This window comes from Mirounga angustirostris, unplaced genomic scaffold (assembly GCF_029215605.1).
Source record: "Mirounga angustirostris isolate CCGP_5_RB_7025 unplaced genomic scaffold, mMirAng1.0.hap1 SCAF_6, whole genome shotgun sequence".
NCBI classification, from domain to species: Eukaryota; Metazoa; Chordata; class Mammalia; order Carnivora; family Phocidae; genus Mirounga; species Mirounga angustirostris.
Window position 1 is genome coordinate 128,205,393 of NW_026991714.1, and position 16,230 is coordinate 128,221,622.

The 16,230-nt window shown below is 50.2% G+C and overlaps 2 protein-coding genes across 6 annotated transcripts in view; both read right to left on the bottom strand.

Moving 5' to 3' along the window:
• Positions 1-6,236: 6,236 nt before the first annotated feature.
• Positions 6,237-8,284, bottom strand: NPM3 (nucleophosmin/nucleoplasmin 3). Of its 3 annotated transcripts, none has more exons than XM_045876288.3 (6): positions 8,126-8,284; positions 7,749-7,834; positions 7,393-7,512; positions 7,166-7,259; positions 6,679-6,802; positions 6,237-6,390 (listed from the first exon to the last, which is right to left on the bottom strand). In XM_045876288.3, exons 1-5 carry the CDS (start codon positions 8,241-8,243, stop codon positions 6,687-6,689), a joined length of 534 nt encoding a protein of 177 aa, XP_045732244.1. In that variant the 5' UTR covers positions 8,244-8,284; the 3' UTR covers positions 6,237-6,390; positions 6,679-6,686. The 3 variants fall into 3 exon arrangements, with proteins under 3 accessions (XP_045732244.1, XP_064451274.1, XP_054364324.1); XM_064595204.1 differs by having other exon boundaries at positions 6,237-6,586; XM_054508349.2 differs by lacking the exon at positions 6,679-6,802.
• Positions 8,285-9,327: 1,043 nt separating this feature from the next.
• The window catches only part of OGA (O-GlcNAcase), a 28,647-nt gene continuing 21,744 nt past the window's right edge, over positions 9,328-16,230 (bottom strand). For 2 of the 3 annotated variants that reach the window (XM_064595198.1, XM_045878670.3), the window contains exons 13-16: positions 15,744-15,829; positions 15,281-15,473; positions 13,252-13,411; positions 9,328-11,536 (exon numbers count right to left, since the gene is read on the bottom strand). In XM_064595198.1, the coding sequence (XP_064451268.1) occupies positions 11,400-11,536; positions 13,252-13,411; positions 15,281-15,473; positions 15,744-15,829 (576 nt within the window). In that variant the 3' untranslated portion in view covers positions 9,328-11,399. The remainder of the gene's footprint in view (positions 11,537-13,251; positions 13,412-15,280; positions 15,474-15,743; positions 15,830-16,230) is intronic. The other variant, XR_010412556.1, reaches the window with a different exon arrangement.

Here is a 16,230-nt window from a genome sequence, read left to right on the forward strand (position 1 = left end):
AACCCAGGAAAGTCGGGCAGACCCAGCCTAGCAAGGATGGAACGATCTGGACCTACCTGTTGGGAAACACCCTGGGACTCCTGGCCAGGATCAGGGAAGCAAGCTCCCTGCCCAGCGCCGCCGCCCCCCCCCCAACCCCCACGCACCACCACGCCTTCCTAGAAAAGCAGGGCGCTTGTAAGTAGGGAGACAGCGCTGCCCGACCCCTGACATTTATAAAGACAAATTTACGGAGCAAATGTTGAGAGCGCAGAGAGCCTAGGCACCTGATCTTTCGGCCAGACCCGCCACAAGTCTCCCCAGAGAGCCGCGGAGAGAGTCCCTGCGGCGGTCACCGGGACTTCTGACAACGAACGCTCCCAGGCCCCAGCTCCCCCCTTCCTCGGCAGCCAGGTGTGGCTGCCCCTCGAGCTCCCTATCCACCCCAGGTTAGGGGTGGCTAGGATGCGCGGGAGGCAGCGCTGGAGTCCGAAACCTTGGGTTCGAGCCTCGCCGCACACCAGCTGTGTGACCTTAGGCGGGGCGCTCCCTCTCTGTTCCCTAGCTCCCTCCTAGGGCAAGTGCGGGGCTGGAATCCTAAGGTTCCTTCCAGCCCTGCCGCGCTGGCCGCAGGGTCGGTCCTCGGGCCCCTGCCCGACCTTGCCAGCCGGCGGCCCCCGCCGGCCCGCCCGGGCCCCGCCGCCGCGCAGTGCGCCTTACCTGGGCTTGGAGGCAGAGAACCAGCAAGTGCAACAGCCTGTGGGAGACAAAAGCGGGCGGGAGAGAGAGGGCGCGGGGTGAGCGGAGAGGGCGCGGCGGCGCGGGCCCGGCGGGGACGCGGGGGCTGCGGCCGTACTCACAGGCAGCTCAGCGCCGAGCGGGGGCTGCCCATGGCGCGCGGCCCGGGGAGCACCGAGAACCCCGGCGGGATCGCGCCGGCCCGCGGGCGGCCGCGACGGACGAGCCGAGGGCGGCGGCGGCCGAGGAAGGCTGGCGCGCGGGCGGCGGGCGGCGGTCCGGACGCGGCTCCGCGGGTCCCGTGGAATGTCGAGCTCGCCGCGCCGCGCCGTGCCGAGTGGCTCTGCGCCGCTGCCGGAGCCGGTGGCCGCTGGCTGCTCAGGAGCCGGAGCGGGCGGGAGGGTAACGGGCCGGCAGGGTGGGTGGGTAGGTGGGAAGGGAGGGGGAGGGGTAGGGGCGGGGGGCGCCGCACCGGGCGCGAGGGGGGAGCGCGGGGCGGGCGGCCGGAGCCCGCAGCCCCCGGCTGGGAGCTGGGGCCCGGACGCAGCCCGGGGCGGGGGCGGGGCGGACCGGGGCGGGGCGGCCGGCGGGTCTGGGATTGGGGGTCTGGGCTAGGGGAGGGGTCTGAGGACGGCGGGAGGGGCGGGGGGCGGCCGGTGGGGACGCCTCCCCCCCATCCCGGGGCTGACCCCTTGCGCGCTCTAGGGGTCTGGACCCGCGGGGATGGGGGGTGGGGGGGCGCCTCGGGCTTGGGCTTCTTGGACCGCGGGTGCGCCGGGGTCGGAAGGTGCCAAGTCTCCACCGTGGGGCCGGGTCCGCTTATGCCTCAGACTAGGCGGCGGGTCTCTGAGCCACCTACTGTGTGCTTCGGCCCTGTGTGTCCCCTGGAAGTGGCCGCTGACGCGGGAGGGAATGGCTGTGCGCTCCCTGCGACGGGGACCCGAACCCCCACCCCCGCCTTTCTGCTGAGTAACCCTTGCTGCGGGTCTCTTCTGTCTCGCCCCGTCTCCAAAAAGACCCTGAGAGCGAGGAATGTCCCCTCCCTTACTATCACCTTCACTCCTGCGTCCGTCCCCCACACACTAACCTGAAGCTTGAGAGGCACCATGAGCCACCCTTGTGGGTCCCTGGCAGGACCTATAGTCGCTGCCGCCCTCCCAGAGCAGCAGGCGGAGGGGGCAAAAATAACGACTGTGAGCTGCTTTTCCTGGAGAAGAGACTCAGATCCAGGCCGCCCTGCCTTTCCCTCTCTGAGCCTCAGTATTTGTGCACTGAGGCATTTACACACCTACTGGACTAGACGTGGACTGGTGCTTTGTGTCAAGCATGGGGGGGGTCCCTGAAGGAAGTAGTGTCCAGGCCTCTCCCAGCCCCTCATTGCTCCCCCCCAGAGGCTTCTGGAAACCCTGAGCCATGGTGCTTCTTTGGCAGCAGCTTGGGTGGGCAGAGACGCCCTGGGACTGACATTTCTGAGGAGCAGCTTGAGCCAATGATGCCCTACCCAGCTGCTGCATCCACCCACGACCTCCCCTGCCCCACTGGCACCCCATGTCCTTGGGGGTTGGACTGGAGGGGTTGGGGTGGTCCCGGGAAGCTATTAGGCCAGGGGCAGTAGGCAGGTCCTTGCCCAGCAGTACAATCAAGTTCTGCCTACCTTCCCTCTCTCCGTGCTTCACCTGTCCCGATGCCCCACCTGTTCCTACTCCCAGCCATAATGCCAACACTGAGCAATGCATAGATGGGAGAACAGTCAGAGGACTTGTCTCAAGACTTCATCCCTCCTCAGAGAAGGAGACTCCCTGAGCCTTCCTGTCCCGTGTCCCCCCACCCCCCGCTCCAGGAGTCTGTTCACTCTTCTGGCTCTTGCACACACAGACCTCCAGGCAAGGACCACGTCTTTTAGATCGGAACTTGCAGCTCATGGCACTGGCCTGGGCAGGGTTGTTCTGCAGTTGGCATTTGATGAATGAACAATGAAGAAACTGGCTGAGACTTTAGACCTCAGCCCAGGAGTGGCTTCCCCAGGAAGACTTGCCTTCGGATAATAATCATAAGCACCACTATTTATTGAGCACTCGTATTTGCTAAAGGCTGGACTTGCACTGTCTCCTCTCAACCCCACTAAGAGGTGAGCCCATTAGAAGGGAGACAGGTGAGGTGGGCTCTGGTGCCCACAGCCCAAACCAGCTCTTTTCCTTACTGTCCTCTGTCTTAGAGGCCTGCAGGCTGCTTGCCGAATCTCCACCCCCCAGTTGTACTGCTGCAATCAGGCAGGATGCTCACCATCTTAAACGCATGCCCTGCACATAGTAGGCCCCTGAAAATGTTTATTTGTGTGCATGAATGAATGAGTGAATGGAGAGATGGAGAGCAGAGGGTGGGAAGGGCCTTCTCCCCACTGGGGACTCAGCCCTCTGTAAACAGTCTGATGAGAACAGCGTGGAGCAGGACCCAGGCCGGAGTCAGGGCAGTCTAGCCCATGCTCAGCGTGCATAGTCTTGGAGCTACAACTGGAGTCACTCTGGGCACCAGCCCTTCCCTGGGGTGGGGGTGGAGGCCAGAGAGCATCTGACTCAGGTCCAACCCTGGTTCTGGAGCTCCCACAACCCTGGTTCTGAAGTCCCTGAGCTGAGCCTCAATGATCTTAACCCACTCCCCAGAAGAGATGGACGTCCTGGGACCTAAAAGTGTGGAGGTCAAGGTTTTAGTATACACTTTAACCTCTATCAAGGGGCCTTTCTATAGGACAGAATTCCTTTACATTTTGACAACTTCCCCCGAAATGAACCCTCATCAGTTTTAGAGATTCTTCTCATCTCCCCAAAAGTCTATGTCTTGTGGTGGGGGTGTGGGGGGAGGGGGGAGGGAGCAGATGGGGACACCCTCACGTAGGGCGCCGGCACCGCCCGGGCACGCCCGGTGAGTGACAGATGCAAATATTCCGTCGGGGCCCCAGCAAGCCACTCTCTCCCTCCCTCGCTTGCTCCCTTCCCGGCCAGCTCGCTCCTTCCTTTATCTTATCAAAGCCCCGTAATTACAATTGCTATTTTGTTTCCTCGAATCTGCAATCAGAGCTCCCCAGCCCTGATGAGGGAGCGCCTGTCAACCTGATCGCTGAGTGACAGCCCGGCCACCTTTCCCGGCCGCCCCCACACTCCGCAAACACACGCGCACACACACACACACACACACACACACACACCCTCACCCTCGCCCTCGCCTCCTGCAAACACACACACTCCTCGCCAACACAAACAGCCCCTCTCCGCAAACACGCCCTCGCAGGGACCCAAACACACACCTTCAGCCTCTTTCCGAACGCATCCCTCGCCCCCGGCCCACCCTGGGCCCCTCACATCCACACCAGCCGGCGCGGGGCCGCCCGGACTGCCGAGAGCTCCCCTGTGCGCCTCCGGCGCCTGGCGTTCAAAGCGCCGCCGACTCTCCACCGACTGTTCAAATGCAAATCGCCGAGACTACGTTAAGCACTTGGGGCCGCTGCCTGGGAGTCGTCTCCCTCGCCCCCCGAATACAGGCCTGCCCGTCCTCCAGCAGTCTGCAAACCCCGGCGGACGCCTTCATCCCTCAGTGCTCCCGGCCAAAGCGAATTGGCAGTGCTCCTACTGTGCGCTGAGCCGACAGAACGGGCACCGAGAGGCGGGGCGGAGAGGGAGAAAAAACAGTTCGCGGCTCTGTCGGCCGGGCGCCCCTTCGGGCCGGGAAAGTCCTGCAAGAAGGGGAAGATGTGGATTGGGCCCCTACTGCGGGCAGGAGCGCGCTCGGCGCCTGCCTGGGTCGCGGGGAGAGCCACCCAGCAAACAGTCAAGGCTTACAATGAGCGCTCAGCGGCTTCGCAGGGGGTAACTGTCCGAGCTGGGCCACGCACAGGGCGTAGATGGGTGGGTTGGGGAGGCTTCCCCCAGAGATGACTTTTCGCTGCACTCAGCCAGTCTCCCGCGCCCCCAACCAAGCACGTGCCGAGGCCTCTGGAGGTTATGGGTGAGAGGAAGAAGAGAAGGGCTCTAACAAGAGCTCTTCTAGCGAACGAATCAATCAAGCAAGCAAGCAATCAAAGAACCAATACAGTCAGCCTCAGTGACGTACTCCTCGCTTTCAGCCTAAACTTCGGCACCCCAGGCCACTCACGGGCGAGATCACTCACGTAGCCCCCCCTGCAAGGCGGCGTGGGGAGCCCACGGCCAAAGGCGGTTTCAATCTCGCCCACCAGAGGGCGCTAGCTGCAATTCCCCCCTCCCTCGGGACCCCTGCCACAGGAAGGTGAATGGTCTGGAGCCTGGTCGGCCCACCACTCTCGTTCCCGATGGAAGCACTTCAGCAAAGCCCTCCTGGAGAGGAGAAAGGGGCCTGCGACCCCGATCACTGCAACACAGAGAGATATCATCTTCCTTTATCCTCAACTTGAGAGAAAAGGGAAGTTAGAGCTCCTCACCACGGGGAGGGGGGAACCTACTCCAGGGATGTGTGTTGAAGTGGGAATGCTTTTCCGTGTTGTGGGACACTCCCCAAAGTTTACCTTACCTGCCCCAATACCAGCCTCTTCGGGTTACCTAGGGACCCCTCCCACTTGTTCACTCATTTGCCCAGCAGCCAGTGTGGGAGGGAGTGGGCCTGGCCCTACCACCCCACACCCCACCAGGCACTGTACTTTGTCCATCCTCAGCATGTCTGGCCCCAGGCTGTCTCAGGAGTTAACCTCTTGTTTGTTTGTTTGTATGTGGGACACTGAAATACGCGCCCCCCACCCCACATCAACACAGCTGCTGAACTGCTGACCCCAGAGTTGGTCACATACACACGAATGCTCACACCAGGTACTTCCCTTTCTCTTCCTGGCTTAGGAGCAGTCAAACCTCAGAACACCTGATTACGGGCACCAGAGACCCCCAGACCAGGCAATGTGCTGGGAATCAGGAACCCCTTAGCCCAGGAGGCTGAATCCCAGGAGCCCCTCTCTGCCCCCATATGCCAGGCCACCCGGATTCTGGTTTCCCTGTCACCCAATCTGGCCAGCCCCCTCCATCTGGCCCCCGGAATCAGGTTTCTAAGGGCCCAGACCCGCTCAGAGACAGCCCATAAGACTGGAAGGAGGAGTAAAGACTGGCTTCTGCCCTACCCCTCACAGGCCCTCTCAGGGCCTGAGCCCCTTCGTGGATCTAGGGATGCACATTCCTTGGACTGCTTAAGCCCCCTTATCTGCCCCCCTGCCCATCAGCCTGAGTGCTGACAGAGGCCCAAGCCCCTTGTTTGGATGCTGATAACCTCCTGGGATGGCCCTCCCCCACCTGTAGGGACTGGGAATGGGCTTGGTGTTGGGAGGTCCTCTTTTAGCAAGGCAGTTGGGGCCCAGGCCTGGCCTGCCCCCGGGGTCCTAGGGATAGCAGGATCCCACATTTCTTCACCCTCCCCAGGCCCAGGGCCACCCTCGATGCTGCCACAGTGCCACCTGGTGGTCCCTAGGGGAATGCCACACCAGCAGGTAAAGAAGCCACACAAATGAGTTGCAAAAAACTCCATATCACTTTATTTCAACCTTTATCCAAAAATGTAAAAAGTATTAAAAATGTGCAGTCCTGAGCTTCAGATGCTGATCTCCAATCTCATAGGCAAGTGGGGAGAGAGGGTGAGGACAGAAGTTCAGAGTTCCTCCCAATCCTGGAGAAAAGGGAAGTCCCAGGTAGGGCATAAGATTAGAAAAATACCAGGGCTCTATGAGGGATAGGACCACCCTCTCTCCTAGCACCAGCCCAAGACCCCACCCACCCACCCATCCTCTTCAACGGAGAAGACACATTTAAATTTCTTGAAACTTGTACAGGAACATGGTGCATGGCACATGTAGCTAGCTGACCTGAGAAGAGCAAACAAGGGGTCAGCATCTAGGCCTTCACCTGCTTGTCCTACTTCATCCCAGACCTTGCTGGACCCCTTCCCCCAACTCACCAAGGAGGCTAGGGCCTACCCCCCTGCTTCTTGGCAGGCAGGATGGGGCACAACTCAGCTTCCTCCTCCTCACTACCTTCTTCTTCACTCTCTTCTTCCTCAGAAACGTCATTGCTTATAGTAACTGGTGGAAATGTAAGCAGTAAAGAAAGAGGAGGTTCAAGCCAGACCCCCTTCATACCATATGTCATTTATTCATGCCCTGTGGTGCCAGGCTTGCAGGGACCCTGACCTCCCAGAGCTTATGATCTAGGTGGGAAGAACCTCAGATACTAAGATGACAGAGAGCTAAAGGAGACCACATTAATGGAGGTGGAGAAGTTGGGACAGGTTTCATGCAGGAGGTAGGCTCGAGTAGGACAGAAAGTGGAGGGTATAGCCTGTATGGGACCTGCACTAGGAGATAAGTCTGGGATGGGGCAGGAGTGTGAAGCAGTGGGGGAGACCTGATGGAGAATCCACTAGAGGCAAAGGAGAGGGCTCTCACCAATCTGGTGCCTCCCAGTGATCCGCACAGGGCCAGAACCTGACTTTAGGCGGAAGGTTACAGGTGGCTGGAGCTGGAAGTCATCCAAACTGAGCTGGAAGGAAGACAAGGATGAAGGCCTGGCCTGCCCAACCTCCTGATGAGTTAGTCCTTGAGTCCTCAATTCCTCACCCCCACCCCTAGCCCTACCCCCCACCTCCATCACCCAGCATGGCAGGGGAACTCACCATGGGTTGGCAGGACAACTTGAGGTTGGCTACAGGGACTGCAATCTCCTGGTGGTCATGATTCCTGGCCACGACTTCTATCACATTACACTCATCTTTGGCCCCCTCAGTGAGGCAGAGCTGGGAAGGGTACACAGGGCCTCTGGGTCTCCCCAAACAAGGGTTGACACCACAAGTGGAAGCATCTACCCTAGAACTTGCCCCGCCCCAGTGGTCCCCGGATCACCTAGCCAGGGAATCGCCCATGTGGGGGTCAGGAAGAGGTGACTCCCAGTAAAAGGGATTGGGGGGACAGGTGGAGGCCCCCGAGTTGCCTGCTCTGGACCAACTATTCACCACCCTTCCCCGCCCCTCACCATGGTCAAAGCCAGCACATGCTCCGAATCATCTTCTTCTTCTACCTTGAAGGTGAAAGAGCGGGTGTGGCCGGAGAGCTCACAGCCTGTAAGAGGTAACAGTGTGTGTCTGAGCGTTCCACCAAACCTCTGTCACGTGTAGCCAAGGTCAGACCGGCCATTTACGGGCCCACTTCTTAGGAACACCTGGGGCACTCGGCCCTGGGCCCCTCCCTGCACATAAGGAGAAGGGGTCGCACCGCCCCCTTCCGCTTGGGCTGCAGCGTGCGGGGGGGCCCCCTTCGCCCCCACCCACGTCGTGTTCACCCACGTTGCATTCCTGTTCAGCCCTGTCCGACCGCCCCAGCACCACCTTCATCCCCTCCTTTCTTCAATACCGAAGAAAAAACTGTCCATCGTGACCGGAGCCGGGACCCGCAGACCCCCGATCCCTCCGGCCCGGGCTCGGCTCTCCTGACTCAGGAACGCTAAGGCGGCGGCGGCGCCGGCGGCCATGCTGCAAGGGCCGTCTGGGAACTCCGCCCCCGACACGTACAAAGCGGAGGGACTCGTCGCTGGCTCCGGCCCCGCCCATTAAAGGAGCCGCTGGCGTTTGAGAGAGAAGGGACCGGGGCACAACCGGTCCTGGGGAGCCAGTCCGGCCTCTGGTCAGACTGTTGTGTCGGGACTGCGGGGAGTAACATCACAGAAGCATGGATTTTTCTTTTTAATGTTAATACCCTTGCTTACTTCCATGACCACGGCTCCCGAAGGTGGCTCCTGCCTCCATTTTCTCTAGTTCCTCTCACCCTCTGCTGTCTCCACTCCCCCGATCCAGGTAAGCTTTCGTTAAAGGGAGAATAGATACAAAAGTGTAAACACTTCCAACTCCCCTTGTAAAGGCGAATTTCAGGGCAGCGCTTTTCTTATGAAAGCAAAGGAATCATGCTATTTGCCTTTGCTCCAGGAGAGCCGAGGATCCTGAAAGACTTCAGCTACAGGTATTTTCTATTTGAACTACTCGGTCCTCTTCCTAGTATGCTTCCTGCTCTAACAACCTTAAGTTTACTATCCAGAAGGCATAGCTTTATTAAGCTTCAGATGCTGCCTTGATGCTGGAGCTTGCTAGCAAAGGATATCACATCAGATTTGGGGATGCTACTCCTGGCAGGCACGTTTTGGAGCTTATTACGAATCAACCCAAACATCCTTCCACCTTAGACTCCTGTCACATAGTTTGGGCAGGGCAACTCTCCAACCCCCATCATTCACCTTTTGACCAATCTGATAAACTGAAACTGTACTCCTTATCCCACTAGATTAAGGGAACTCATTCAAACTAGCTGCCCTAACTCACGCCCAGGCTGTTAATTGTGGGAAAGAGAGTGGCTTGGCCAAGACTAGTCTACTTTCATCTTTTACCTTGCTTGCCTTGAGGGAAATCTGGAAGGAAGTGTTTTTGCTGAAGATGAGAATGGGAAGATGCAGCCCCTAACTTGGAACAGCTGTGGAGAATACGTGCTTATAGATGAGGCATGAAAGGCAGGAGAAAAGGTACCAGGCAGAAACAAGAAGTAGGTTTACACAGTACACCACCACACACGTTCACTTCAAGTTTTATTTTGCCTCTTGCATGGTCTTCAGATAGTTTTACAGTTCGTTTTCTACAGGAACTGAGCTGTGATCTAAACAATCAATGAAATGTCATTCCAACCTTAATAAATATTCATAACCATAGAAGAGAGCGTAGCACTTTACCATCCTAGAGTGATGAAAGTATAGGCCTGGACATCTGTTTCATAGTTAGCATCTATGACCAGAAGACCAGCCAAATGATTATTATAAAGCCAAGATAAAACCACAAGCAAACTTGCTAAAAATCCTGATTCCATAGGTTGACCCTGAAATCCTCCAGATAAATGCTAGAACTGTCTACTAGTGTACAACATGTACTTAAAAGAGACAACCAAATGGCACTAAGCTGTTTTAAACAGTATTTTGTAGAGATCTTCCCTTCCCCCTAGCCCTTGAAAATGCAAACTTGGTTCCAGCTTTCCAACATCATACCCTTCTATCAGTTAAAGGTTTCTACCCTGAAAATGAAGAGGTCTCCTTCTTCCCCTCCCTTCATCTTACAAATTCAGTGCACACTCACAGGCCCTGGTTGAAAGTCACTAGATACCACTAGGTACAATGCTTTAAGATAAGGTTCCAAGCCCACACTGAAGGAACTTCATGAAGGAAAATGTTTCAGGTTTCCTTCTCCTTGCCCCTCCCACCTCAGATCAAAGTAAAACAGCCGATTTAACAAAACTGCAGGGAAGCAAGATAACAAAATACTGTTCTGAATCCATGGAAAAGCCAGCCAGTCATGATGAAAAAATGAATCCTGCAGAGATTACCTGCTAGCCTCATGCTCAGAACCCCTAAAAACACCAAATCTAAATCAAAATACATGGAGCTTTCAGAATCTGTGGTTAAAGGAAAAAGAAAAGGGTAACCATAAGTCATTGGTTAAAGTGTGCTCATTGTTTCTTTTAAAAATTAGATACAAACATGCAAGAATTAAAGACTCTGATTTAATAAAACCAGTTGTAACAGGTCTTGACATTAAAGGACACTGATCTCAGGGCATATGGGACCAATCAGTCCCTGAACCCTACTTGACAGATGTCAAAACTAACATTTCACATGCTGACCTGCATCGAGGTTAATTTCCAGAAGTGACTGCACCTTGCAACAGATTGAGTCCCATGAAGTTAGGCTCTCGTACCCAAAGTGGTCATGGCCTAGCCCTAGGTGGGAGGCACTTCAAAAATAATACAACTTCTAAAAAAAAACAAAAACAAAAAAACCCCAAAAAACAAACAAAACAAAGGGAAAAGTAAAGAAAATCCATCTTCCACTGATTTACATTATTCAAAGTGCCATCCTGAACCACACCCTTTCATTTTCAAAAGAAAAAAAAATTACAAAAACAGTGAACACAAAAGTCAGGTTACAACTAGTTTATATACAAAAATTTACAAGTTTGCCATTTTTAAGCTTTTGCCACAAACAACTGCACAATTGTCCCTACAAAAGCACAACATGCCTGAACCAATGGTCACTACAAGAGACAATTGGCCATGGCTTTACAAAGAGCAGAAAAACTGCCCCAAATTAAAATCATTTATTCATAAGCTTAAAACTATGCCAACAATCATCCCACTTGGAATCTCTACCCTGAAGCCTCTGAAACCTACTAAATCTTTCTCATTTCTGACATGTCCCCAAAGAATGAAAGACATTTCATTCAATAAGCCAAAGAGGATGACAAATGATTTTGATTACTCTTATTAGATGAGAAATGCAACCACACTGGATGCAGAACACAGTGCTGACTACATTTATTGAAGACCCCCTCCCTATAAGCCCATATAGAGGTCTTGGCACCTAACACAAGACCCAGAAAGGAGGCCCACATCTGTTTCAAACAGGATTTGCATCAATACTATCTTCCAACCAGTGAGTAATCTCAAAGTGTGATTGGTGAGTTTTACACAGTCTTCGTTTCCAATCCCAATTGGCTGATTTGTTGCCACTCCAGAGGCTCAACTGTATGAAGACCCCAACCACCACCCACCAGGTGAAGTTAAGAGACTTTTGGACAGTTCAAAGTGCCAACAAATGTCACAGGCTCCGACCAAGTATAACCACATCCTTTGGAAATCCTTCCATTTTTGCAATTTCAAAACAGCCTAACTTGCTGTAAAATTCCAGAATTCTTTTATCATCTGGTCTCACTTCACAGAAAGCCCCGCGGGAGCCTAGAAATAAAACAAATATTCAAAAATGTAAAGGTCAGTTCGAATCATGGCTAGGAATTGTGATGAATTTTTAATATATTTCAAATAGATGATAGTAGAACTTGTCTGTAACAGCTCCTAAATTTCATAACACAATTTTTAAAATTCATATTAATATTCAATGAATATTAATATTTATCAATACCAAATACTGCAGTGGCAACTATCTTCAGTGATGGATATGTTAAACTAGCTTGAATGTGATTATTCACGATTTCAAATCATCAAATTGTACACTTTAAATATATACAATGCTTAACTGTCAAAAATATCTCAATGTAAAAAAAATTCAACTGTCAGTGAAACTCTTCCTCAGAAAGAAAATCTTTTGAGGAAAAGGCTAAGAAACCTCAAAATAAAATACATGGAGCAAGGCAAAGAATACCTCTGTTTAATTTTTTTTTTTTTTTTTAAGATTTTATTTATTTATTTGACAGAGAGAGACACAGTGAGAGAGGGAACACAAGCAGGGCAAAGTGGGAAAGGGAGAAGCAGGCTTCCCGTGGAGCAGGGAGCCTGATGCGGGGCCCGATCCCAGGACCCTGGGATCACGACCTGAGCCGAAGGCAGATGCTTAACAACTGAGCCACCCAGGCGCTCCTGTTTAATGTTTTTAATACAAAGTACCTTCGAAGGGCAAAGGCCATTCCAGCCTACGTCACAAGCCAATATAATCAGAGTATGTTGTATATTCTAAGACATACCTCATATACCTGCGTGATTCTGTCCAAAGCACAACACTGAGAATTATGCTATCTTCAGAGTTGTTTAAATTATTCCACAAAGGGGACACCACTGACTCAAATGATACAAAGATGCAAATAAGTGCATTCCCATGTATCAACAACCCTCTAAGGATTGGTCTCAAACAAGCCGTCCATTTTTGTATTGGACAAGAACTAAAAATAGTTTTTTACACTTCTTAAAGGTTGTGTAAAAAACGAATATATTATATAGGGGCATCTGGCTGGCTCACTAGGTAGAGCATGTGACTTTGAGTTCAAGCCCTACACTGGACATAGAGTGTACTCAGCCATTAAGCATCTGCCTTTGGCTCAGGTCATGATCCCGGGCTCCCTGCTTGGCAGGGAGCCTGCTTCTCCCTCTCCCACTCCCCCTGCTTGTGTTCCCGCTCTCGTTGTGTCTCTGTCAAAATAAATAAATAAAATCTTTAAAATAAATAAATAAATAAAATAAATTATTTCCCCCCCTTTTTTCCCTTCCTATCTTCTTTATAAATAAATAAATAATTTAAAGTCTAGGGTATTTATTATCCAGCCCTTTACAGAAAAAGTTTTCATACCACTAATATAAAGCAAACTATTTCTGAAGGTTGAATTTGACCAACAAACTCAAAAAAATTGGCAACTCTGCATTCCTAAATGAAGTTTCTCCCCAAGGTTCATTTAATTTTCAATTATCATAGTGAGTCTCCTGGCAAAATAAATTTAACCTCAATGTGTTCATGTCTCATTTCAACGGAGCTCAAAACAAGCATTTATAGTGTAACAAAGAGCATTTTCCAATTATTAATACACATGCAATTCTCACACCACTAATAATTCAGAAGCCAAACCATAAATGGTGGGGAAGGGAATGTAAATTCACCATAATTTACTTTTTATCCTGTCCCCACTTAGCCCAAACACCAGCAACTACACAAATAACGTACTCACCGTTAGCCTTCAGTGAAGACAGGAGGCAAGCCATCATGCTTTTGGCTACACTTGGGTCAGTTACTTTTTTGTGAATATCCATCTTTATCAGAGAAGGGAAGTTGGCAAGGAAAGTTTCTGGCAACACTTCCTGCTCTTCATGGAAACTCAACATTATTTTCTGTAAAAATTTGAAAGAATCTCTTGACTTTTAGCAGCTAGTCATTATGTATCTATATCCCAACTATAGAACCCAGCAATAGGAAAAGGAGAACAACATTCAATAACTCTTCCAGTCATTATGTAATTATCACATGAAGAATTAATTAGCTTATAACTCTAGCATTTTTGTTTTTAAAAGTTTGTCTAAAGGTAATATGGTATCCTGGATTGGATCCTGGAACAAAAAAAGGACATTAGTGGAAAAAGAGGTGAATAAAATGTGGAATTTATAATAATGCATTAAAGTTGGTTTCTTAAGACTTGGACAAATGTAGAAAATGGGTGAGGGGCATATAGAAACTCTGTATTATCTTTGCTAAATCTAAAAATATTTAAAATTTTTTAAAAATTTAAGTTTGTATTGCTTGCACAAAATGTGCATGTAAAAAATGTTGTAGTAGACACCCTGGTTATTCTTTATATGTTCCTATGCTGAAAACTATAATTATCAGATTTAGAACAGTAAAACATCAACAGCTCAATCATCAGTACACTGTAGTTATAATATCTATGTAATTCCGAGTAAGTGAGGCCATCCACACCACCCTCTTTTAACACAGCCATCTGGCTAGGGGCAGAAGGTAAAAAGTAGTAATAAACTGTAAGAGAATATAAGTACATTTGTATGGGGAAGAGAAGTAAAGAATTTCAGAAAAGGAAAAGAGGAACAACATGGAAGAAAAAAGATAAATGTCACAAAAAGAAGGTTCCAAATATGTATCTAAAAGTATTTATTGAGCATAAACATTATCAAAAAGGAACTATTTTTAAATATATATATATGCTGATGTATATCTGTAACTGTAGAGGAAAAATTCAGTGAAGGTGGGACAGGGCTGACGTATGACAAGTACTCCTATCTGGAGGCGCCTGGGTGGCTCAGTTGGTTAAGCATCTGACTCTTGATCTCTGCTCAGGTCTTGATCCCAGGGTTATGAGAGCAAGCCCTGCACTGGGCTCCATGCTGGGCTTGGAACTTACTTAAAAAAAAAAAGTGCTCGTATCTGAAAACAGACTCTCAGAGCAGCTCACCCCTATTGTTTTTTTATTACAATGAAAAATACATTACTGAGAAGGCAAGTGAGCCTGACAACCAAGCAAATGAGAGATTTTAATTACCTAAACTTGCCCTGAGTCCCCAAGAAAGAGACCATTTAAGTTTGGTGCTTCAAAACAGGGAGGAAAAAAAAAAGGTTCTCTGTCTGTATTTTGTTTTTACTTGAAAAGTATTATAATACTTCCAAATAAAAAAACTCCATCATGCTGAGGGAACAATGGAAAATGCCATGCTTAAGGGGGCCCCTGGGTGGGTCAGTCCGTTAAGTGTCTGATTCTTGATTTCAACTCAGATCATGGGATTGAGCCCCAACTGTCCCATGGCCCCTGCAACCAATGGGCTCCATGCTCAGTGGGGAGTCATTCTCTCCTTCTGCCCTTACCCCTTAAAATAAATAAATCTTTTTTTTTTTTTTAAGTGGGGGGCGCCTGGGTGGCTCAGTTGGTTAAGCATCTGATTCTTGATTTCGGCGCAGGTCAAGATCTCAGGGGTCATGGGATCCAGCCCTGTGTCAGGCTCCGCTCTGGGAACAGGCTCTGCTTGTCCCTCTCCCTCTGCTCTCCCCCCACCCCCCGCTCACACATGCTCTCTAAATAAATTATAAATCTCTTAAAAAAAAAAAGTCTGATATAAAAAAAAGTATCACACTTAAGAATCAGCAGCAAGAATTCTTTCTTACAGGAAATTTAGAAAGCACTGAGATTTTAAGATATATCTGCTTACTTCACTTAAGAAAAATTACTGTAGTATAATCTCTAAACCTGTTATTACCTCAGCCTCAGAGAGTTCTTTGTCACCATTTGGCTTGGTATACTTCTCCTGCATGAAGGGAATCCAGGAAATTTTACATTTTTTAATGAAGGGGGTCACATCTACAGTGCCCAGGGCATAACCACATATGCCATCTTCATCTTCTAGGACAAAACAGTAATCCAGGCTGAGGGAAAGCAGCCCTCCTACTAACCTGCTCAGAAAAAGAGGGCAGAATGAGTTTCTAACACAAAACTTTAGACTTCAGTGATGTAGGTCTAATGTACTTGAATGGCAATCTATGGAAACTACATCTGGTGTAAGAAGAAACTGAAAATACCCTTTAATATATTCAAATTTTATTAAAACTAAAGTGGGATTTCTAGGAAACTTTATTTCTACTCATCACTTCCCCTCAACCTGATAAACCTGGCTATGAAATGCTACTCCCAAATCCAACAAATCCAAATACTTCATCACATACTTGTCTCCAATAAGGTCAGGCTGACTTTGAAAAGGTAAACCCACTCCATCGTCATACATTTCTCTGCAAATCTTGTACACGGAAGCCTGAAAATATAATCTAGTTAAGCAACAAAGCAAGAAATACAGCAACAGAATTTAACAATAGACTTGTAAGTTAGACCAGACTTCTAGGATAGGGAATAACAAAATGCCTGGCCTGTCATAAATATCACCTTGCTTTGTTAAATATTTATTTACAGAATTGTATTTGTTAATATCAGTAGAAAACAGTATGGTTATGGGAAACACAGAGAATTGCTTCACAGGGGATAGTTTTAGGTAGTTAAGCAGTGAATTCAAAATGCAGCAAATAATGCTGTTGAGTCTCTGTTTTGTGTATGTCCAAAATGTTTTAAACATGTTAGTCTTTAAACAGACTTGCTGTTTCCTGTAAGCTGATTATCAACAGCCTATTGATACTTCACAACTGAAAATTACAGAATTAC